General features: G+C 44.7%; 1 protein-coding gene across 7 annotated transcripts in view; it reads left to right on the forward strand.

The window, feature by feature from the left end:
* Positions 1-11312, forward strand: part of PLEKHM1 (pleckstrin homology and RUN domain containing M1) — a 58267-nt gene extending 46955 nt beyond the window's left edge. For 6 of the 7 annotated variants that reach the window (XM_070727448.1, XM_070727447.1, XM_070727449.1 and 3 more), the window contains 3 exons: positions 286-349; positions 4260-4417; positions 10523-11312. In XM_070727448.1, coding sequence (XP_070583549.1) covers positions 286-349; positions 4260-4417; positions 10523-10640 — 340 coding nt within the window. In that variant the 3' untranslated portion in view covers positions 10641-11312. Of the gene's footprint in view, positions 1-285; positions 350-4259; positions 4418-8664; positions 8816-10522 lie in introns of those variants that run through there. The other variant, XM_070727454.1, reaches the window with a different exon arrangement.
* Positions 11313-25445: the final 14133 nt, after the last annotated feature.

Below are 25445 nucleotides of genomic sequence, written 5' to 3' on the forward strand. Positions count from 1 at the left end.
GGACATAGCAAAATTTTAGTCTTTAGTGTTCTTTCTTTCTTTCTCTCTGTCTCTCTCCCCCCCTCTCTCCCTCCCTCTCCCCCCTCTCTCCCTCCCTCTCTCTTTCTGTCTGAAAAGTAGTCTAGTCCCAAAAGCTTAAGAGATCAGTTTGTGTGCAGAAATGGAGCATGAGTAAGCAAACGGGAGTTCTTGTTATCTCATCAGGGTTTTATTTTATGTTATATAAAACATCTGGGATGCAGTGGAGAACAAATTTCAATTTACTAATGATGTTGTTCTTTGAAGGCTTGACCATCGTCACTATCTTTTGGAGTGTCCCCATAAATACAGTGTGGCTGACCTGAGGCAGGTAAGAGATCTGGATAAAAAATACATTTCAATCTAGAAGCAGATGGAAATTCACTTCAAGAAAATGTTACCCATTTTTTCACCCTCTTAAGCTAGATTCCTCAAAATCACAGCCTAGCAATCTTCCATACAAATTATTTGATGCACCGTGAGACGTTGCAACACAGTGCAGAGCTGGAAGCTTTTGAAAGCTGGTCTATGCATGTTCAGATACCATCTTTTTCTGTCATAACTTTGCCCTATCTAAAGAGTATAGCAAATTAAGCTCTCCAGGAATTCTCTGGCCAATTCGCTTCTGCTCACCAATTTTTTTTCCTAGTCCTGTTGTATATTGCAAGATTTTTATTAATTGCATTGCATCTGCATGAAACAAACAAAATGCTAAAAGTTATGATATTTATTAGTTACTTACCAGTCACATCTAAATTATATTAAAGTAACCAAAATATCCTTACAACCCCCAAGGCTTATCACAACTTTTGAATACCCCTAATGTTTGGAAATTGACAGTTGAAAAATTTGACACACCCTAATTTATGCATTAACTGCTGAAATGGTTTTAAACATAGTGGAAGTATGCACAAAATGGAAAATCTAATTTGTTTCAATTTTAGAACAAATTGCTCTGTTCTGGAAATTCTGCCAAGCCATTTTGGATTAGCTTCAGTTTAACAAATTATTTTTTATTCTTTGGATGGTTTAAGGAATCCCTGCAGATTTTATTCCATTAGTTGATGCCAACTATAGGAGGCACTTTTCATATATGTTTCTAGCCATGGAACCAATGCTGTCCAAAAACATTTCCACAATGATGTGGTTAGCATGACATCACAGACCACTGTTACCCTTCAACCAAATTTGTACTTATTGATCTATTTATATTTGCATACTTTCAAACTAGTAGGTTAGCAAGGAACTTGGGCAAGATTGGGAGCTCACCCATTACCTGGCACTCACGTCTGGAACATGAGCTGTCAGCTTCCCATTGGCAAGCTCAGCATCTTAAGCACTGATTCACTGCACCATCCCCAAATCATTTGTGGGGTCTGGATGAAACAAAATCTGAAAGAATGACAATTTCTTTTACAGGGCAAGAAGAATACATTCATTCTTTTTTTCTTCCTTAATTTGCTGTATTAGTATATCACATACCGCCAGTCCCTCTCACCTTTCCAGCATTTTCCCTGCCTGCCTTCCCTGCTGCTGCTGCTGCTGCCAATGACCAAGTTTAGCATGTCCCACAATACCCATTCCAGATCTAGGACAGTTTGCCATGGCCATGTCAGTGCAACCAACTCGCTACAGGACAACTTGCTGTAGGACAATTCCATGTGAGATAACTCAATCCCTTGCTCCTACCTGGCAAGTCTTCCTGGGGATGTTTTTTTGCACGGGAAAGAGGCTTGGAGAATTTGGTCTTTTTCATGGGAGATCCCAACCACATGGTTATTGTGCCTCTGATGAGAAGTATGAAGACCTCAAGACTATTCCAACTTCTGAATCTCCTCCTCCATGCCCTACTGGATCATCCCAAGAGCCATAGCCATGCTGAGGCTACGGCAAAGCACCAAACCGCCTTCTCTTCCACTGCAAGTCAATCCCTGGATCCAGGGGTATCCCATCTTCCCCGACTGCAGTGTGTCTCAGAGAGGTGGTGCCAGAGCCAGTAAACCCCTGCCACTGTCTTGATGGGCAAATTAATGAAGAATTGCATCCTGCTCAAGACCTCCCCAAGGAGTACGCTTTACCCACCTGGCTGTGCTGTCTTCGTTCCCTGCCTACACCGGGTCTCCCTTCCCCAGAGCCTGTGGAACTCTTGGCTACAGGAAGGAGACCAAGAGGTGGTGGATCTGCCCCCCCCCCCCCCCCCCGTCCATCAGGACAGCGCTTACCCAGGTGAAAAGGAAGGCACTGCTCTACCGCACCTCAAGAAGAATATAATGGAACTGGAAAAGATGCAAAAAAGGGCAACAAGAATGATCAAGGAAATGGAGCACCTCCCTTATGAAACCCAGTTACAACGCCTTGATCTCTTCAGCCTTGAAAGACAGCATTGACTTGATTGAAGTGTATAAAATCATGCATGGGATAGAAAAAGTAGATAGAGAAAAAATCTTTTCTCTATCACACAATACTAGGATGAGGGGGCACTCCCTAAAGCTCATAGGTAAGAAAGTGGGGACAAATAAAGGGAAATATTACTTCACCCAGGGGGTCGTTGGTTTATGGAATTCACTTCCAGAAGAGGTCATGACAACTGTCAACCTGGATAGCTTCAAGGCAGGATTAGACAGATTCATGGATGCCAAGTGTATTGGATGTCCATGTGCCGCCTCTATGTTGGTTGAGGCAGGCAGGATTCCCTTGGGTACCATTTGTTGGGGGTCAAGGGAAAGGGAGGATTTTGCCTTCTCTTTCTGCTCAAGTTCCCCATGGGCCATAGAATGATGGACTCGATGGGCTTTGGCCCAATTCAGCATGGCTCTTCCTATGTTCTTATGTTCTACTTCTGTTTGAGTTAATTAGGGGGATGAAGTGAGGAAATCCATCTAGCACCAGCATGAAGTGAGAGCAGCACAGCCAGTGTGTGTGAGAGCTCACTGCTTCATTAATTTGCCCATCCAGACAGTGACGACAGCAGCACTTTATCATCTGTAGCATCACCCCTCTGAGCCAGATCACAATGGAGAGAAGTAAGTGTACCCTGGATCCAATGATTGGCCTGTCTCACAGCAGAGGAAGAAAATGTTTGGTCTTTTCCTACAGCCTCACCATCGCCAGGATTCACAGGTGATGTAGTAGGGCATGGGCAAGGATTCCAAGGCAGAGATGGCCCTTCGACAACCTCTCTCCAGGAGCATAATGGCCATGGTGCTGGGGACTTCCATGAAAAGATGAACTAGATGATTCCTTAAGCCTCTTTTCCTTGCAATGAAACCAGTAAGGCTTGCTAGGTAGCAACAAGGCAGTGAGTTACTACTCCATGTGAAACTGTTCCAAGGAGAGTTTCCTCTATGAGTTATCCCAGAGCAACATGGCTGTGGCAACATGGCTCCAAACCACTCCAAATATGCTCCCCTATGATCCTTTATGTGACTTCCCTTACCTCTGTCATCTTAGCTACCATTGCTAATGAAACTTATTTCTGCATCTGTTTCTTATTCTACCATGGCATATCTTGCCACCCATCCCCAATTTTTTCAACACTATCCCTTCCCTGCAATCAGCTGCTGCCTGTATCCATTCTGCAGGGTGCGTTCCAAAAGTAATACGATTTTTTTAAAGTAACTTATTGAGCAGATTTGCACAGAGACTAAAATTCTTCAAAGTACTGTCCTTGGGCCTCTACACATTTTTTCCAGCGACTGCCATGACCGGTACATGCCCTGGAGGCGTCTTCAGAGACAACTCGCAAGGTCTTTGTCACGGCTGATTGGATCTCTTCTATGGATGAAAAACGCGCCTGGCCACAACATGCTACGAGTCCGCAAGTTCCTAGTCAAACACCAGGTACCAACTCTGCCCCCCCACACACACACACACATAGTCCTGATGTCACCCCAGCAGACTTCTTTTTGTTCCCAGCCCTGAAAGGAACCTGTTTTTCGCCCATAAAAGAGATGCAATCAGCCGTGACGAAGACCTTGCTAGAGGTCCCTGAAAACGCCTTCCAGGGCGCGTACAGGTCATGGCAGAGTTGCTGGAAAAAATGTGTAGAGGCCCAAGGACAGTACTTTGAAGAATTTTAAGTGTTTGTGCAAATATGTTCAATAAATTACTTTTTTTTTAAAATTGCATTACTTTTGGAATGTACTCTGTATGTTCTATATTTTGAGAGTTACTGTGAAGGCAGAAATAGAAGTGATTCCCCTGTTCCCCACTAACTGCTCATGCCCCTTCTCTTTTCTTAGATAGCAGACGGTATATTTGAAACTTTTCTTCAGTCGCTGATCCAATTTGCCTCCCACCATGTGTACAGCTGTGATCTTTGTACTCAGAGGGGCTTCATCTGCCAAATATGCAACAAGAATGATATCATATTTCCCTTTGAATTTGATGCAACCAGCAGGTAAGTGTTACATCTCCCTTCCTCTAGAACTGAGTACACATTTTAAGGAAACTAAAATAAAATTGAGTTCTTCCTTATATATTGATCATATCTTGGAGCTCATATCAGCACTCTACCTAGTACAGGACTCAGTTATTTGAATTAACTCTTAGCACAGCTACCCATGACCATAGTTCCCTCTAAGCTGAGCAGTGAGCAATCGCTCACTTAAAAATCATCATCAACTCAGAGTTTTCCAAACCTGCCCAGAAGCCGAGAGGGAAAGAGAGAGAGGGAAGGAGAGAGAGAGGAAGAGAAAGAAACAGATAGAAAAAAGAGAGGAAGAGAAAGAAAAAGAATGGGAGTAAGGAAGAGAGAAAGAAAATCAAAATCTAGTTTGAAACTAGCTCAACTATTTAAGTGGCATTTTGATATTGATAGAGTTGCCCTATTATGAGCTCACTCTTATAGACAGACAGTACAGTATTTTATTTTGAAATTCTCTGAGGCAAAACAAGGTGGGGTTTTTGTTTGTTTGTTTGTTTATTATTTCTGTGCCGCCCAGTCCCGAAGGGACTGCCGCTCAGACACTATACTTTTCCGCCCACCTCAAAAAAATAATTAGAGGGAACACTGCCCATGACACCCCCTAAAGACAGCTGCCTGTCCCATTTGCTCTAATATGGTAAGCAGACTTTTGATCCCCTCTTTGGAGTAGTGCCATCTAATAGGACATAGATTGCATGCTTCTCAGTAGCAATGCCTTGGAATGATCTTATCATCACCATGACTACCACCACATGTGTGTGTACGCGCACACATACATATACACACACATGTAATGCTAAGTTGACCCAAATCCTGCTAGGCTTTAGGAAAATTTTAAGAACATGGTCATTTCTCCAAGCATTCAGGCAAAGTTTGTAAGTTCCCAATAGAAGAGGGTACAAATGTTAGCCAAGTTGCCTAATACCTATTAATGTTACTCATTGTAGTTTCATTTTAGTTATTTTTCCTTTTTTTAATAAACTGACCAGAATGGCCTTGTCCAGGGGTGTGTGTATCAGGCAAATATATTTGTAAATAAAAAGTCCATATTTCCTTAGAATACTCAGAATTTATTTATATATTTATTTATTATTTGGCTTTCTAGCCACCCTTCTCCGTAGACACAGTGTGGCTTACAACAGAAATAAACACAAATAAAACATGTTAGAAACCCAAACTTAAAATCTATTCTAAAACCCCAATTATTAACATACAGTACTACCTCGTCTTACAAACTTAATTCGTTCCCGGACGAGGTTCGTAAGGTGAAAAGTTCGTAAGATGAACCAATGTTTCCCATAGGAATCAAGGGAAAAGCGAATAATGCGTGCAAGCCCAAAACTCATCCCTTTTGCCCATTACTGCTGGCATTCAAATCCTTGTTCACAGGGGTGGTGGTGGCGGAGGGGCGGTGGATGTGACATTCCCGGCGCTGCTGCTGCTTCTCAAAGGAAAACCGCCACTGCTGCCACTATCCTCTTGTCCTGGCAAGAGGGATGGTATCCACCGGGAAGTGGCAGCCCACCCTTTGGGAAGACGGGGCTGGAGCAGAGGGGCAGCTGCGAAGGGGCTGGTTCGGCGAAAGCGCTCCCAGCAAAGAGGCTGTGAGAGGGTTTTCTCTGAGTGCCTTGGGAACACCTGCCCCGCCCCTCTCGCAGCCCCTTCGCTGGGAGCGTTTTCGTCCAGGGCTGTCAGGGAAGGGGCTGCAGGGGAGGCAGGACAGTCATTCCGGAAGCGCTTGGCAAAAGCGCTCCCAGTGAAGGAGCACTTTGGGAATGCCTGCCCCACCTCTCCTGCAGCCCCTTCCCTGACAGCCCTGGACGAAAGCGCTCTCAGCGAAGGGGCTGTGAGAGTGGGGAAGGCGTTCCGAAAGTGCTCCCAGCGAAGCGGCTGCGAGAGCGCTTTCTCCGAGCACTTTGGAAACGCCCGCCCTGCCTCTCCTGCATCCCCTTCGCTGGGAGCACTTTCGTCCAGGGCTGTCAGCGAAGGGGCTGCAGGAGAGGCGGGGTGGGCGTTCCGGAAGCGCTTGGCGAAAGCACTCCCAGCGAAGCGGCTGCAAGAGCGCTTTCTCTGAGCGCGGAATCCTGGCGGGGGCTGTAATCAAATGGGAAATCCCGGCGGTACAGTCACAAGGAAGGGAAATCCCGGCGGCAGTCAGAGCACACGCGCAGTACAAGAGCGCACACAGAGACTCCACGCATCTGGGCTCAGGTTCGTAAAACGAAAATGATTCTTAAGACAAGGCAAACAAATCCTAAACCCCGGGTTCATGTCACGAAAAGTTCGTATGGAGGGGTGTTCGTAAGACGAGGTATCACTGTAGTTCATTCACATTCATTCATCACAATCATATAATCTTACATTTGGCCATAGTAAGATGCCAGTGCTCAACAGCCCCAAGCCTTCTGGCAAAAGGGAGTTTTAAAACCTTACGAAAGGCCGGCAAATTGGAGACAGGACATCCTTCCCCAGTTTGTCATGGTTTTATCCCACTAGATTATATATGCAGTAACTGCATATCCAGAGAGTCTCCAGGTAGGGGACAGCAGTTAGAAGAAGGCTGATTCACCTTCCATGAGGTAGTCAAAATCCTGAAAAGATTTCATTCACCAAATCCGTGTTTGAATATTGATTGGATTGGATTGGATTGGATTTGTATGCCGCCCCTCTCCGTAGACTCGGGGCGGCTAACAACAGTAGTAAAACAGCATATGACAATCCAATATTAAAACAGTTAAAAACGCTTATTGTAAAACCAAACATACATACAGACATTCCATGCATAAAATTGTAAAGGCCTAGGGGGAAAGAGTATCTCAGTTCCCCCATGCCTGGCGGCAGAGGTGGGTTTTTAGAAGCTTACGAAAGGTAAGGAGGGTGGGAGCAATTCTAATCTCTGGGGGGGAGTTGGTTCCAGAGGGTCGGGGCCGCCACAGAGAAGGCTCTTCCCCTGGGTCCCACCAAGCGACATTGTTTAGTTGACGGGACCTAGAGAAGACCCACTCTGTGGGACCTAACTGGTCGCTGGGATTCGTGCAGCAGAAGGCGGTCCCTGAGATATTCTGGTCCAGTGCCATGAAGGGCTTTATAACCAACACTTTGAATTGTGACCAGAAACTGATCGGCAACCAGTGCAGACTGCGGAGTGTTGGTGTAACATGGGCATATTTGGGAAAGCCCATGATTGCTCTCGCAGCTGCATTCTGCATTCCGAACAGTTTTCAAAGGTAGCCCCATGTAGAGAGCATTACAGTAGTCGAGCCTCGAGGTGATGAGGGCATGAGTGACTGGCCTTTAGATATAATTGTTCATCTCACAAAACTAACAATGCAATCACACACATGCCAATCTTCTGTTTTGGCTATTTATAAGAACAGAAAGAGTGTCTTCAAGCTCCTGAGCCAGACAATTTACCTGTGAAATGGGATGTTCTTGGAGGCCTCTTTATGGTAACTGGGGAGGTTTTTTGATTCTGGTAGCATCACAGCAATAGCCACTTCCTTAATCGTCACCCTGCATAGCTGGCACCTGGGGATAATTTTCTTCTGCATGCCTCCTTAGCCAGAGGCATACCTACACTCAGAGGCCAGCAAAGTCTTCATCATTTCAGGGACCCTTCTGAAATGGTAGGCAGTGATGAGCTATTATTTTAATAAACACAGCTTAGACAGGAAATAATCTCAAAATCCTTAGCTGTCAGGCAGAAGGGGAGTTCCCAGAGGCAAAAAGGTAAAGCAGCATGTAAGCCTAAATGTGAAAAAAAGAGGCAGCTATATAATTATCTAGCCTTTATCCCTCTACCTGTTAAATAGTTTTAAAGTTGCCTTATAGCTAGTAAAATTACTTACCCATCTAACAGAGCATTTTCCAAATGTGCCAATTTAAAGTATATTTACTTGAACTCTCAGCATGGGAAATTCTAGAAGTTGATGTCCGCACATCATAAAGTTGCCAAGTTTGAAAAACACTGACCTAATGTAACCCGGGAGGATGCATATTTCTCTGGGGGCCTATTTTCCAAACTAACCAAAATTAAATTTCATCACATTTTATTTTATAGCTAATGTAATTGAAATGAATTTTAAGTAGTGGTGAATTTCTAGTTACATATTCCTCTTAAGTGATATTAAAAATGCAATTTAATAACTCTGGAGACCTCAATAGCATACCCAAAGGTTTGGCAGACTCTTCAGCCCTAGACCCTGCTTTTCCTCTTTCAGCTGCTGTCCACGGCTTCTTTCCCCTCATTCCTTTTGACCTGATAATGATTGCAACAGAAACTGGGACCAGTATGTGCAACCTACTGTTGTATGTAAAGTTATCTGTTCTCTTCCTAGAAATGATTTGTGAGTACCAAGGAAGAAAAGCATAGTTTCAGACTCATTTCTGGCAGATGGGACATGTTGGGCCGTAAGATGCACGTTCTACCTGACACTTGTAGCTCTGTCACTTTTCTCGCCATTGTATCCAGAGAAGCCCATTGTAAATGAAAACTTCTCACAAGTTCAATCAAACTTCTCGAATTTGTGAAAAGCTTTCTTTTACAATGGGCTGCTCTGGACACCGAGGAACATGGTGAAGCTACAAGTGTCTCATGGTGGGGTGCAATTTGGGGTTGGCAGTTGGGCGGAGTGGGGAGGACCACAAAACACGCATCCTCCATAGGACTTGTAGCTCCATTGTGTTCTTTGGTGTAGTGTCCACTGATCCTCCCCTGCCTCTGGCTCTCTACTGAAGCGGAAGGACCTTTAGCAGGCTGCTTGAGGAAGCCAAACTGACAACTTATAGCCAGGCTCAGCAGCAGAAACAGCTGGGTACATACTTCGTCTCTTCCAAATGCGCCCCCCTCTCTCTCTTGGCGGGGGAAGGGTAGAGCGGACTTAAGACACAGCACCAGGAGAAGAAACCTTTTGGCTGCATGCTGAATACAAGACATCTTTCTCCCCTTTCGCTCCAAGAGGCTGCGCAGGCATGATGAGTCTTACGAAGAATCATTTCTGGCGGAGTTTGGAAGAGAGAAAGATTACATGCGTGCAGCCAAAAGGTTCCTGCCGAGAAAGGGGAGGGAGGGTAGGAAGGAGGAAAGGCAGGTGCTTTGCCTCAGGCAGCCCACAAGAGTTTTTCTTCCCCCTCCCACTTCGCTCGAGAGATAAGAAAAGGGTCAGTGGACACAACACCGAGGAACAAGTGGCTCTTTCTGCTGGGGATTCCCATGCACTGCCCTCGCCTGCATCCCCTGTCTGAAGGACATGGGAAGGAAAGTGGAGGATGAGTGGCCGGAGCCAGCGAGCAAGCAAGAGAGGCAGGCAGAGCCGAAGGGGTGGCAACAGGGATGGGATGGATGCGCCCATCTGCTACTGAAGGCCTGTGCTTGTGGGCTCACAATACCCGCCTGGCCTCGCCACCTCCTCACAGGCAGGAATGCATTTCAAAACGTTGCCAGAGGCAGCCCAGAGGACCTTAGCCAATCCCCGCAGGGAGTGTGCGCACCTGCCTCTCACTAGCTCTTGCTCTTTGGTCGGGAACCTTTCTGTGGTGGACACTTTTTTGGCTGGGAGAGAGAGAGCAAGAGAGAGACAGGTACGCAAATATCCCGTAGAACTGGCTTGGCTCCTCTGGGCGGCCTCCAGCAGCTATTTGATACACGCTCCTGCCTGCGAGGAGGCGGCAAGGCAAGGATCGATACTCGACTACTCTTCCTCGCAGGCAGGAGCTCATTTCAGATTGCTGTAAGCAGAGCCCAGAGGAGCTGAGCTAGTCCTGCGGGGTATGCACATTCCTCTCTCTCTCTCTTGCTCTTCCAGCCAAAAGAGTGCCCGCTGCAAAAAGGGTGGCACCTAGCATGTCCCCCCCTTCTCCCAGAAAGTAGTTGGAGGAGGACTTATTTTCCAGGGGGCTTATTTCAGCTCATGCACTGAAAAGGCTAATTGCCTTATTGCGGGGACATGTCTTATCTTCAGGGAAACACGGTACTACAATTCCAATTTGGCTGTTGAGCTCTAATGTGACCTTCTCAAGTAGTTATTTGCTCACAGATGATGAGTTACTCCTAGAATTGATATACCTTTTTCCTTACAGGTGTCGTGAGTGCAAGACTGTCTTCCACAATAGTTGTCAGGCAAATGTCAGTTTTTGCCCTCGTTGTGTCCGTCGGCAGAAATATCATCAGCAACTGCAAGAATTCCTTTGGAAATGATCTCTGCTGTGCCAGTCCTTTGAATAAGATTTTGGAATTGGATAAGATTATGGAATTCTCCAGAAGACAATTGGAAAACAGAAGCTTGGGAGCAATGGAAAAACACTGCCAGCTGCACACCTTCTATCTGGATTATAGTCCTATAACAACCAGTGCACCTTGCAATCAGCTCGGGGAAAGGAACCCACAGAGATACTTCTTTGAATTCACCCATTATTGCCATTAATCCTCATTTATTCCTGCTTTTCCAAACAAATTCATCCTTATCCTGACATTTGGTGAATACTGGATATTAAAGGGATATGTAGCAAGAACTCCTAAGAAGACTGATTTTAGTGGCTGTCTCTTGATTTAAATTGCTAGAGAAAAGGAATTTTATTTTACTTCTAAAAAATGCACTTTCTAGCAGATTTCTTGTGCCTTCTACACTTTACAGACTGCTCTTAAAATGTCTTGTGCCAAAATAGCTGCTGAATTCTTTAGAAAGGCATTCCATCCTTGGTGTCCTCCTCAAGCAAAGTGACCTTCTTATAAATAAGCTATTACTATTCTCCTTTTAAAAAAATGCTCAGTCAGCATATTTCAAACTTGATTTTAATATTTTCTTTTATTCTCCTATGCAGATAATTAACTTTATTGAATAAATAACAAATGTCTTTTATGAACCCATTACTTCTGTGCAATGTTTATTTGCAAAGTAACTATAAGCTTCTTGTGGGTTTATCCTAATAAGACTAAAGAGAAACGGTTGGAACCTTGATTGTAGAAGAAACTAGATTCATTCAGTCAGTCAGTGAGTCAGTCAATTTGTACAACTATTCTAACTCAATAAGTGACTCTTGGCAGTGAACAAATTTAAGTACAGTACTTCAAATACCAATAGTTACAGCAATACAAAAATTAAAATACATAGCAGTTGAGAAATATACCATATAATCTGGACTCCTTCAGTCTGGTTTCAGGACCAGTCACAGCATGGAAACCACTTTCGTCACACTGATGGATGATCTCTGGCGGGCCTAGGATAGGGGACATTCCTCTATCCTGGTGTTCCTTGACCACTGAGCGGCCTTCGATACCATCGGCCATGGTATCCTGCAATGGCTGGAGGGAGGAGAGGCACCGGTTTACGGTGGCTCTCCTAGCTTTGGTCATTCACAGTCAATGTTAGTGGGGAGGCACAGGTCCACCCCTCAGCCTCTCCTTTGTGGGATGCTGCAGGGGTCTTCCTTCACCCCCCTACTATTTAATATTTACATGAAGCGCTGGGTGAGATCATCCGATGGAATGGGTGAGGTATCATCAGTATGCTGATGATACCCAGTTATACATCTCCAGCCCATGTCAATTGATGAAGTGGTTGACGGTGTCTGGAAATTGTTAGGGTCTGGATGGGAGCCAACAGGCTCAAGTTCAACCCAGACAAGACTGAATGGCACTGGGCATTCCCTCCAAAGGACTGTTCCATCTGTCCATCCATTACTTTGGGGGGGGGGAAGCCTTTTTTAAGAGAGTATTATAGTGAAAAGATTGTTCTAAGGTTTCTAGAGAAGTAGGGCACATATTTTTCCTCTAAAAAAAATAAAACTGGAGGAGCCTGACTGTCCATTGCAAGGGTGCTCTAGATCAGTGTTTCCCAACTGGTGTGCCGCGGCACACTGGTGTGCCGCGAGACATGGTCAGGTGTGCCGTGAAGAAAGCAGCTCAACTTCTGGTCTCAAAATTTTTTGCAAAGAGCAAAAAGTTGTGAGAACAGAAGCTGAGCTTCCTTCTTTGCGCCTTCCAAGTTTTCCGGCAACTGCAGCGCCCCGCCCGGCTGGAGCTTCCCTGGCGGCGGCAGCAGGTGAGCTTTGGGGCCTGGTGGGAGGGTAGCGGCAGCGGAAGGGCGGCGCGCAGCGGGAGGGTGATGGCGGCGGCAGCGGGTAGTAGCCGTGAGGCAACGGCAGAGTGGTCAGCTGTGAGGCGGAGCTCCGGAACAGAGGCACCGACGGCGGCAGCTGGACATGCTAGAATTGCGTGGCTGGCACTTGCCTGCTGTTTGGGCCGGGATGGAGGCTCCAGCCCCACGTCCATGCCCAGCGCAACGCCAGCATGTACGGCGTCTAGCAACATGTCTAGCCGCCGCCGTCAGTGCCTCCGTTCCGGAGCTCCGCTTCACAGCTGACGACCTTGCAGCTGCCCCACACTGCCCAATGCTGCTGCTGAGAGAAAGAGGGAGAGAGAGGAGAGAGGGGGAGAGAAAGAGAGGAAGAGGGAGAGGGGAGAGAGAAAGAGCAAGAGAGGTAGAAGGAGAAAGAGAGAGGGAAAGGGGGAGAGAAAGATAGGAAGAGAGGGAGAGAGAAAGAGGGAGAGACGGGAGAGAAAGAGATAGCAAGAGAGGGAGAGGGAGAAAGAGAGGGAAAGGGGGGAGAGAAAAAGCGAGAGGGGGGAGAGAAAGTGGGAGAGGGAGAGAAAGAGAGAGAGAAAGGGGGGAGAGAAAGAGATAGCAAGAGAGGGAGAGGGAGAGAGAGGGAGAGGGGGGGAGAGAAAGAGATAGCAAGAGGGGGGAGAAAGAGCAAGAGGGAGAGAGAGATAGAGGGAGAAAGGGGGAAGGAGGGTGAGGGAAAGACATAGAGGGAGGGAAGGAGGGAGAGAGAAGGAGGGCAAAAAAGAGGAAGGAAGGGAGAAACAAAGAGATGGAGAGAGGGGGAAAGAAAGGAAGGAAGGGAGACAGAGAAAGGGAGAGAGAGAAATAGAGCAAAAGGGAGGAAGAGAGAGATTTTTTTTGTCCAAACTCTTTTTTTTAGGGCCCCCCCCCCCGCTCAATGTTCCCCAGGATTTTCTAAATGTGAATAGTGTGCTGCGGCTCAAAAAAGGTTGGGAAACACTGCTCTAGATTGCAAGAGTGCTCTAAATCCAATAAAAGTACAGGAGAAAACTGATTAAATAAAAACTAGATTCACAATGATGTAATTACATCATCACACATCATGTATGATTACATATTGCATCCGAATAGCCATAGCAATAATACTTACTTATATACCGCTTTACAGTGCTCTCTAACCTGTTTAGAATCAGCATATTGCCTCTAACAATCTGGGTCCTCATTTTACCAATCTCAGAAGGATGGAAGACTGAGTAAACATTGAGCTGGTGAGAATCAAACTGCGGAACAGCTAGCAATCAGTAGAAGTAGCCTGCAGAACTTCGTTTTAACTACTACACCATCACGGCTCTTAGTTAACGTGTCATAATGGACATAACATTTCTGCATCCTCCTCCATGATCATCCATATATTTTAAAAGAATTTATTTTTATATTCCTACAAGCTTCCTTTTTTTCCAGAAAGCAAAGCTAATTATATAACTTCAGTCAAGAAACAGGAAACACCATAAGATACATGGTATTAGTTTAGGTTCCAGTTCTGCATCTGTCAGTTTTGGAGATTATGATTTTCTCAAGGATCCATGTATAAAATGATGTATTATATTAACTTTAATTAACAGACAGTATACACAGAAAAAAAGACACAGCCACTAGTAGTAGGCTTTAAAAATCTTTACTATCGGTTCATGCATGTGCTCATTCATGACACTTCTATGCATGTCCGTCCTTGGGCGAGGGGAGGCAGAGCAACCCCACTGCTGATGCCCACAGATATTCCTATATACACTTCAGTTCCTTGTTCCATCCTCTTATTCAGGTCACATGTTTAAATTTAGTTCCAAAGTTATTGTGGAGTTGTTCAGACAGATTTTCAAGTTTCTCCAAGAAAGAATGGAAAGCATATTGAGAATTGAGCAGTCACGCATGTAATTTTATATCCATAACTTAATTGACATTCCATTAAAAGAACTCCCAAATGAAGTACAATTTTCAAAATTTATTAGGATATGTTGCCAATCCTATTTCTCCAGACCCCCCCCCCCCCCCCAGTCAAAGAAGAGCTTTTTTGCTGAGACTTCAACCCTGTTGAATTTCATGCCCCTGAGGTAAGATTCACATCGAGCTTTTTGGCTTTCCAAAAAGGTCTGAAGACTTGGCTCTGCCAACTAACTGGGACTGCGATGTGGATGTGTCATTCTGGAAGTGGTAGTGGATTAAGATAAGGTCTCACTTCCCATATTTCTCCCTTCCTTACCATCTTTGTTAATTTTTAAATATGTTTTATTTCAATGATTTACCTTGTTGCTTTTATTGATTTTAAGCTGCCTAAGAATAGGCAGCATAGAAATTACATACATACGTACATTATTCCAAACAGTTGTTTTTCTAAAGCAATGCAATTCACAGGCTGTACCTCACACATCCAAGCTTCTCTCTTGTTCCTTTTTCACCTGCCAAAATGTTTTTAACAGCCAGTAAGTTTGGGCCTTGTTTTGACCTTATTTTGATCATTGTATTGATGAAATAATAACAATACCTTCAAATGCATTTGACATATCTCTGCAATATTCAGAATAGAAATAGAATAGAACAGAACAGAATTTTATTGGCCAAGCATGATTGGACACACAAGGAATTTGTCTTGCACATGCTCTCTTTCCATAAAAGATAAATTCGTTAAGAATCATAAGATACAATACTTAATAATAATCCGGGTACAAATAAGCAATCAAATCATACTAGAAACCAGTCAATTGTAAGGATACAAGCACCAAAGTTACACATACAGTCATTTGGAGATGGGTGATGGGAAGATTAATAGTAGTGCAGACTTAGTAAATAATTTGACAGTGTTAAGGGAATTGATTGTTTAGCATAGTGAACAGTTGGGGAAAAAACTGTTCTTGTGTCAGTATTTCTCAAATACTGGAGTGGCACGGAGTGATGGGGGGGGGTGACTCCGGGGAACATGCTTTTTTAGCGCAGGGAGAAGGGATTTTTTGCACCGAATAATAGCACACAGTACTGAGCAGGAGTTATGAAGTGCATATAACAAACCCTTAAGACACACCATGTAAAAATATATAACAGGGATGAAAGGAGGAGAGAGATGGAGATAATGAGACAAACGTAAGTCTTCTGAAAGCTAAGATGAGGAAATATGAGGAAGCATATGTAGCACTTGGCTTCCCTGTGACTGGTGGGAGATGAGGAAAGACCGGTATGTTTACCGAGTCCAAAAATGTTGGCAGTGGACACCATGAAGCCAAATAAATTAAGGCATCACTTAAACACATTACACCCCAATCACAGTGATAAGTCACTTAAGTTTTTTCAGCGAAAACGTGCTGAATATTGCAAAAACAGTCCCACCAGAGTTAGGGGCGCGTAAAATGTTTACTTCTTCCTAGGGGGGCATAACAGAAAATAATTGAGAAACACTGGTTTATGGTATTTTGGTGTGCTGTGCTCTACAGTGTCATTTTGAGATAGGAGTTGAAGAAGTTTGGGTCCAGGATGTGAGATTTTTGAAATATTTTCACAGCCTCTTTTTGATTCATGCAGCATACATGTCCTCAATGGAAGGCATATTGGTAGTAATTGTTTTTTCTGCAGTTCTGATTATCCTCTAAAGTCTGTGTCTGTCTTGTTGGTTTACAGAACCAAACCAGACAGTTATAGAGGTGCAGATGACAGACTGTGTAGAACTGGATCAACATTCCTTGGGCAATTTGAGCTTTCTGAGTTGGCACAGAAAGAACATTCTTTGTTGTGCTTTTTTATGATGTTTTTTATGTTAGGTGTCCATTTTATATCTTGGGATATGGTTGAAACTAGAAATTTTAAGATATCTACTGTTGATACTGTGTTTGTCTAGCATTGAAGAGGAAGAAATATGGGTGGGTTTCTCTGAAAGCCTACCACAATTTCTAAGTTTTTGAGTGTATTCAGTTCCAGATTGTTCCAGTCACACCACAAGATTAGTTGTTCAACCTCCCATCTGTAGGCAGATTCATCATTGTCTCAAATGAGTTTGATCACTATTGTGTCAGATGGATCATTAGATATGCAGTCATTGGTATAGAGAGAGAAGAGAAGTGGAGAGAGCACACAGCCTTAGGGGGAGAGGCTGTGCTAAATGCACAGGTATCTGATGTGATTCTGCTTAGCTTCACCTGCTGCTCCCTGTTTGTTAGGAAGTTATAATCCACTTACAAGTGTGTTCAAGTAATGCTAGCTGGTTCAGCTTAGTTAGAAGAATATCTGGAATGATGGTATTGAGTGCTGAACTAAAGTCTACAAAAAAACCCCATGAATTGGTCTTTGGAGATTCACGATGTTGAAGGACAGTGATGGCAAACCTATGGCACAGGTGCCACAGAGGGCATGGAAAGCCATAACTGCTGGCATGCGAGCCATTGCCCTAGTTCAGCTTCAGTGTGCATGTGTGTGCCAGCCAGCTGAATTTTGGCTTGTACAGAGGCTCTGGGAGCGCTTTTTTGGCTTCCAGAGAGCCTCCAGGGGAGATTGGGAGAGTGTTTTTACCCTCTCCCGCTCCCAGAGAAGTCTTTGGAGCCTGGGAAGGGCAAAATGCAAGCCTACTGGGCCCACCAGAAGTTGGAAAAGGGCCCATTTTCAGCCTCCATGGGGGCAGAGGAAGCTGTTTTTGTCCTCCTCAGGTATTGAATTATGGGTTGGGCACTCACTCATGCACGATAGTGCACGCACACATTCTTTCGGCACCTGAGGGAAAAAAGGTTTGCCATCACTGTTATATGTAGTGAAGAGCCATATTAATAGCATCATCTGTTGATCTGTTTACTTGGTATACAAATTGCAGGGTCGGTCTAACAGTCGATCTGTGATTATTTTATAGTTTAACAGTGGATCTGTGATGATGTTCAAGTGGGACAACACTAGCCTTTCAAAGGTTTTCATATCTACAGATGTTAGAGCAACTGGTCTGTAATCATTCAGTTCCTTGATGGTGGGCTTCTTTGGCATTGGGATATTAGTAGAGTGCTTGAAGCAAGAAGGAACATAGCACATTTCTAGCAATTTATTGAAGATTCATGTGAAGATGGGGGCCAATTGGTCAGCATAGACTTTTAAGCAAGAAGAAGTTATCTTGTCTGGGCCTGGATGTTTTCCTGGCTTTTATCTGTGAAATAGGTCTTACACTTCCTTTTTTTATTTATTTATTTATTAGATTTGTATGCCGCCCCTCTCCGTAGACTCGGGGCGGCTAACAACAACAATAAACAGCATATGACAAATCTAATATTTAAAATAATTTAAAAACCCTTATTAAAAACCAAACATACACACAAACATACCGTGCATAAATTGTATAGGCCTAGGGGGAAAGGAATATCTCAATTCCCCCATGCCTGATGACAGAGGTGGGTTTTAAGGAGCTTACGAAAGGCGAGGAGGGTGGGGGCAATTCTGATCTCTGGGGGGAGTTGGTTCCAGAGGGTCGGGGCCGCCACAGAGAAGGTTCTTCCCCTGGGTCCCGCCAAACGACATTGTTTAGTCGACGGGACCCGGAGAAGGCCAACTCTGTGGGACCTAACTGGTCGCTGGGATTCGTGTGGCAGAAGGCAGTCCCGGAGATATTCTGGTCCGATGCCATGAAGGGCCTTATAGGTCATAACCAACACTTTGAATTGTGAAACTGATCAGCAGCCAATGCAAGCCATGGAGTGTTGAAGAAACATGGGTGAATCTTGGAAGCCCCACAATGGCTCTCGTGGCTGCATTCTGCACGATCTGAAGTTTCCGAACACTTTTCAAAGGTAGCCCCATGTAGAGAGCATTGCAGTAATCAAACCTCAAGGTGATGAGGGCATGAGTGACTGTGAGCAGTGACTCCCTGTCCAAATAGGGCCGCAACTGGTGCACCAGGCGAACCTTCTTGCCTGAATGTACAACATTTTACCATATTTTCTATAGGCTTCCTCTTTGGAACGATGTAGTTGTTTAAGTTTAGATGTGAACCAAGGTTTGTCATTGCTGTATATTTGCAAGTTCCTGGTCGGTAAGATTGAGTTGTTGGTTAATAAATTTTCATAAACAATTGTTTGGATGGGTGATTTTTATTGCTCGTGGCAGTCAAAATAGGAACATAATACTGTAATTTTGTTTTGGTTCAATGAAAAGGATGTGTGTTTGGAGAAGGGGATTGGACTTTTAACTTTTCCCCATCTACTCTTGCCCACAATTATGTTTTTGACTACATCTGTTTCTTCAGTTCATCCGCTAGAATACCACTCACAGCAAAGTAGTTGCTGCCACACGAAAGCTTGCCCACCCTGCTTTAAAATAAAGCTTTCCCCTTTGATTTGCAGAAAGATTTATTTGCTTGCAACTTCCAGTTTTAGGTTGAAATTGCATCAAAAACGTATTTGGGACAAGTTGATATATTGCCTAGGTCAGTATTTCTTTTAGGACTAAGGTCAGCAACTTTTAACTCAAAGTTGAATTTCGACCATCTTGGCTAAAGAATTTGGAGAGTTGAAGTCCACACATCTTAAATTTGCTGAGATTGAGAAACATTGCAGCAGGGAGGGTGGTACAAATGGATAAGGCTCAACATTGCCTAGTTAGGAATAAGTCTCCAAAGTAGCTTGCAAAGTTATGCAACACTTTAGCATCATCCATTCATTCGCAAAATGGGAAAATTGACCTGATAAAAGCTAACATATGAGAAATGTTGCCTACTAGGTACTTGAGAATAGAACTTTCAAACTGACAGCAAATTTCAAGGGTAGCAAAGAATAATGTGTCCATTAAAGTGGCAATATCTAGCTGACTGAGGGGCTGGAAAAGCTAAGCAGAGTTGGATCTGAATGGGAGATTGCAAAAATACAAGGGCTATAGACTAGATAGGGAAGTTGTTGGGTGGGAGAAGGGGAAAACTGAGAAAACAGCAGTAAAAGACAATTCCATGTCACTGCTTAAAAACAAGGTAGTTGCGTCCATGATAGCACCTAAAATTAAGCTCAGTTTGAGGACAACTTCAGTTTTAGCAGTTCCTTATTACTGTTATTAGAATAAGTTTGATTTTAACAGGGAAATAACAAAATAAACATTTGGAAAATCCCATAGTGTTGCTAATATATCAGGAAAGCTATTAAATAATGTTAAGATTTAGGATTTATTAATGGCTTCATACAGCATTGAGTTAGATAGGAAGATGATGTGGAGTAATGGCAACGCCTAACAAACATAGGCAGGAAGTGAAATTTGTGTGCAATCTGGAGGAAATGTCTTTTAAAGCTGGGCTTTCTGCACTGGTATGTGAAGGCTAAAACTGGAAATTAGATGCATCAGCCAGGAGCTAATGTCCTGGATGGAAATCAATGAACCTGCAATATCTAAAGACTATCAAGTTGAAGAAGGTTACCAAGTTCTAGCTACAAGGTTACTATTAGCAGGTCTTTCAGAGACAAGTCAGCCTTATTCTCAAGGCACAAGCAAAACATCATGAATTGTCTAGAAGGGAGATTGTATTCTCCACCCAATTATTTCAAGATAGTGTTTCTGAAGATATTTTACAGCCAATTGAGGCTATGAGATGTGGCAGTTTTTACACAGTAACAAATGCAGGCTGAATGTACTATAAAATCCTTGCTGGGAAACATTTTATCATCTGAAACAATTGTTTTCAGCCTTGTTTTCATCTTGCTGCTTATTTGTTTGCTTTTCTTTTAGCTATATTTTATACCTGATTCTGGAATTTATATATTCCTCACATTTTACCTAATCTGTCCCCATTTTTATTTTTTTATGTTATTTATTTAATTTATACACTACCATGGCCAGTTATATATATACTGCTCAAAAAAAAATAAAGGAAACACTCAAATAACACATCCTAGATCTGAATGAATGAAATATTCTCATTGAATGCTTTGTTCTGTACAAAGCTGAATGTGCACATGTGAAATTGATTGTCAATCAGTGTTGCTTCCTAAGTGGACAGTTTGATTTCACAGAAGTTTGATTTACTTGGAGTTATATTGTGTTGTTTAAGTGTTCCCTTTATTTTTTGAGCAGTGTATTTCTTTCACAGCAGGCTTTCAAGGAATTGCAATAGGGCCAGGATATACAATTCGCAAATACAGTGGTACCTTGTGATACGAACCCCTCGTGATACGAACCCCTTGTGATATGAACCCGGGGTTCGAAAATTTTTTGCCTCTTCTTACGAACTTTTTTCGGCTTACGAACCCACCGCAGATCACAAAATGGTGCTTCGCTGGGCGCCGCCACCCAGCTGTCACCTTTTAAAACAGCCAGGAGGCTTCTCAGCATTCTCCCGAACTCGAACCCGAACCCAAACTTTTCGGGTTCAGGTTCAGGAGGCTGCCGAGAAGCGCCGCCGCCCGGCTGTCACCTTCTGAAACAGCCGGGGGGCTTCTCGGCGTTCTCCCGAATGCCAAACCCAGAAGTTCGGGTTCAGGTTTCGGTTCCAGAGACCGCCGAGAAGCGCCCAGCTGTTTCAGAAGGTTACAACCGTGCGGCAGCACCCAGCAAAGAGCCCTTTTTGCGATCAGCGGCGGTGTTTATGGCCGATCTGGAGGAAGGACATCCTCCAGGAAGGACGTCTTCATGATGTCAAAGTTCCGCCCATGGAATTCCCCATTGGGATTCCCCACCTCCTTTCCAGCCTCCAGATCGGCTGAAAACGCCACTGCTGATCGCAAAAACAGCACTCTGCTGGGCGCAGCCACCCAGCTGTAACCTTCTGAAACAGCTGGGCGCTTCTCGGCGGCCTCCGGAACCCGAACCCGAAAAGTTCGGGTTCAGGTTCGGGAGAACGCCGAGAAGCCCCCCGGCTGTTTTAAAAGGTGACAGCCGGGCGGCGGCACCCAGCGGAGCGCCATTTTGCAATTTTTTCCCCCTTTGCACACATTAATCGCTTTTACATTGTTTCCTATGGAAAACAATGTTTCGTCTTACGAACATTTCGCCTTACGAACCTACTTCTGGAACCAATTAAGTTCGTAAGATGAGGTATTACTGTATCTAGAAGGCCAATAGATGGCAGCAAAGAGTTCTTGAGAACTTTTTGCTACTGAGATAAGGTACCCATTGTAGGCTAATTGTCTATGGAGACTCTCAGCCATCAGGGTCTAGCTGTTGTCAATCCAGGTACCAATTTCTTTAAAGAATTGACTAAAATAATATTAGATTATATCTGATTAGGCAAAAAATCAAGAATTAAATTAAAATCACTACAAGATGTAAAAGAAAGGGGAGGATTAGAATTGCCAAATTGGAAATTATATTACCGTATATACTCGAGTATAAGCCGAGTTTTTCAGCCCCAAAAATGGGCTGAAAAACCAGACCTCGGCTTATACTCGAGTCACCACAAGAGAGCGCCGAATCACCACAAGAGGGCGCCCAGCCAGCAAGCTAAACGGGGACGGCATGAACTCTCTCCAGGCTTTAGAAGCCTCCAGACGGAGAGAGCAGCAGATTTGTTACAGAGATCCACTTGGTACGGCAGCAGGGGAAGGAGGAGAAGGAGCAGGAGGACAGCTCTTTCCTTTCCTCCTCCTCCCCTGCGGCTGTGGGCTATTCTGGCTCTCCTCCGCCTCATTTCCCTGTTGCCCTCCCAAGTGGATCTCTTTAGCAAATCTGCTTCCCTGCACAACACATGGGGCAATAAAGGGAGACGAGGAGGGATCAGGGGTGGGAGATCAAGCCAACGAGTCAGCCAGCAAGCTAAAGAGGCGTGGGGGGAAACAGCATGAACTCTCTCCAGGCTTCTAAAAACTCAAGTTTAAAGAGCCCTGGGTTAGGGTTAGAAATGCAAGAGTCTTCAAACCTGGAAAGATTAAGGCTTGTGGACTTCAACTCCTACTCCTGAAGTAGCATGGCTGGTGCAGGAATTCTGGGAGTTGAAGTCCACTAGTCTTAAAACTGTCAAGTTTAAAGAGCCCTGGGTTAGGGTTAGAAATGCAAGTCTTCAAACCTGGAAAGATTAAGGCTTGTGGACTTCAACTCCTACTCCTGAAGTAGCATGGCTGGTGTATGAATTCTGGGAGTTGAAGTCCACTAGTCTTAAAACTGTCAAGTTTAAAGAGCCCTGGGTTAGGGTTAGAAATGCAAGTCTTCAAACCTGGAAAGATTAAGGCTTGTGGACTTCAACTCCCACTCCTGAGGTAGCATGGCTGGTGCAGGAATTCTGGGAGTTGAAGTCCACTAGTCTTAAAACTGTCAAGTTTAAAGAGCCCTGGGTTAGGGTTAGAAATAGGTTTTAGCTTGGTTGCTGATTGAGCTACTTTTTTTACTTTTTAATTTATTGTTATTACCAGATTGCTTTCGTTTACCCTCTTTTAAATTTACAGAGCTAATTTTGGTTTTCTTTAAAATAAATATTCTAAAACATTTAATCTACTGATGTCTCAATTAATATAATTTTATTGGTTTCCATTTTTATAAGTTACCAGTAGCCACTGCATTTTCTAACCTCAGCTTATACTCGGGTCAATAAGTTTTCCCAGGTTTTTGTGGCAAAAACTGGTGCCTCGGCTTATACTCAGGTCGGCTTATACTCGAGTATATACGGTATGTGACTTCATTAACTTGGATTAGAGGTTGGATCACATTAGAAAATAGATGAATACTAACTTTAGAAGGACATGATCTATTATTAGGTTGGCATGCCTACCTATGGTATGGAAGAGATAGGACACACAAGTATTTCAAAAAACATATACTGTATTAAGAAACTCACATGAAAATCTGGAAAGAAATTAAAAAGCAAGACTATTTAAAAATACCGGAATGGGTCTCTCCAAATGAATTAAAATACCACCCAAATTTAATCCATCTAGAAAACACAATTAGATACATAGAATTATTAGATGAACAAATAAATCTAAGAACAAAGGAAGAATTGGAATAAAGAGGTAAATTGCTGGATTGGTGGACCTATCTTCCTAAATAAAAGATGCCTATCAAAAAGACAAGAAAGAACAAGGATTCCAAGTGGGAAGGGGAGGCCTAGACACAGGGCCGCCGACAGGGCGGTACTACAGTACTGAGAGTGGTGTCACGGGCCCAGGCAAATTGGAAAATGGGGAGGGGGCCGGCGCTCGCCAAAAACTCCCCAACCCAGATTGCGATGGGGAAAAGCGCGCCAAGGAAAGCAAAAGGACCAGAGACACCTCGCCAAACTTCGCCTCTGCGGAGCTTCGCTGACCACGGCCCGCACCTTCTTCCCACCCCCGTGAGGAAAGAAGGCAGGGAGGCCGGCAGACAGGCAGGGAGCCCCGATCGCAGCCGCGGAAGAAAGCGCGGGGGTGACTTGGCCCTACGGAAGCCAAGCCGCGCTGCTGGGGAAGCCGGGAGAGGACTGAGCCTGGCCGGCTTCTCCGCCGGCCTTGTGTGTCCCCCAAGGATTGCGAGGGCAAGAGAGCAGCGCCTTTCGGCCTCCGGAGGTGCTGGGCTGGGGATTCGGGGGGGGCCGTGAACACTGCCCGCCGCCCGGAGCCAATCGCCTTCCTGCTGCTGGCGCTGGGAGCAGGTAAGTGCGCGCGGCCGGCCGGGTGGGAAGGGCGAGGCGCGAGGGGGAGGCAAGGTCCCTTTTTTCATGCATCCGCTCAGTGAGCCTCTCCTTCCTTCCTTCCCTCCTTTCATTTCTTTCATTCCCCCTCTCTATTTTTATTTCTCTTTCATTCTCTTTCTTTCTTTTCTTTCTTTCTTTATTTTGTTTCTTTTTCTTTCTTTCTCTCTCTCTCTTTCTCTCTTGCTCTTTCATTCTTTTTTTCTTTCTCTTGCTTTCTTTCTTTCTCTTTCTTTCTCTCCTTCCTTCCCTCCTTCCATTTCTTTCATTCCCCCTCTCTCTTTTTATTTCTCTTTCATTCTCTTTCTTGCTCTTTTTCTTTCTCTCTTTTACCTTCCCTTCCTCTATTTCTTCTTTTCTTTCTCCTTCCTACCTTCTTCCCTCCCTTCCTTCAGTCCTTCCTCTCTTACTCTCCCCTTTCATAAGTTTCCTTGCTTCCTTCCTCTGTTCCTGTCCCTTCCCCCTTTCTTTCTTTCCTTCCTTCCCTCCCTCCATTTCTTGCTTTTCTTCTCCTTCCTCCCTTCTTTCCTCCCTCACTCCCTTCTTTCACTCCTTCCTCTCTTACTCTCCCCTTTCACCTTTCCTTGCTTCCTTTGCACCCTTCCTCTGTTCCTGTCCCTTCCCTCTTTCCTTCCTTCCTTCCCACCCTCCGTCCATTCATTCACCCATTCCTCTCTTGCTCGCCCCTTTTACCCTTCCTTCCTTCCTTCCTTGCTCGCCCTCGCCTTTCTTCCCTTCCTTCCAGATGGGAGTGCCCCCTCAAGACACCCACCTGACTGCTGGTACCCTGCTTTTTCTCTCCCCTCGTCCTTTCCAGCTCCTCGCCGGTGGCTGCCAGGTGTGGGATCCCCCTCCCCTCTCCCCTCGCTAGAAAGCACATGGTTTTTTGTCAACAAGAAGGGAGAAGTGCCAAGGAGCCGTAAATAAGCCTCGCTCTGCCTGACCGATGCCAGGAGGATCTTTCTTTCCCTTGTCACTCCCGCTTCTTTCTTTCTCCTGGACGAGTCCACACAATCGGCTTAACCCAGTTCCTGAAATAGCCTATGGCAGTGCTTCCCAACCTTGACAATTTGAAGATATCTGGACTTCAACTCCCAGAATTCCCCAGCCAGCATTCGCTGGCTGGGGAATTCTGGGAGTTAAAGTCCAGATATCTTCAAGTTGCCAAGGTTGGGAAACACTGGCCTATGGGACCGCCTCGCTTGGCGTGAAGCGGGAAATGATCCCCGGGGGATGGAGTGGCTTGGCGACTTAAAATAGTTTTAAAATGGCAGGGGGGGCCCCAGACACTTAGGCTGTATGGGGCCCCAAAATTCCTGATGGTGGCCCTGCCTAGACAGGACACTCTTGG

This window comes from Erythrolamprus reginae, chromosome Z, assembly GCF_031021105.1.
Source record: "Erythrolamprus reginae isolate rEryReg1 chromosome Z, rEryReg1.hap1, whole genome shotgun sequence".
Taxonomy (NCBI): domain Eukaryota; kingdom Metazoa; phylum Chordata; class Lepidosauria; order Squamata; family Dipsadidae; genus Erythrolamprus; species Erythrolamprus reginae.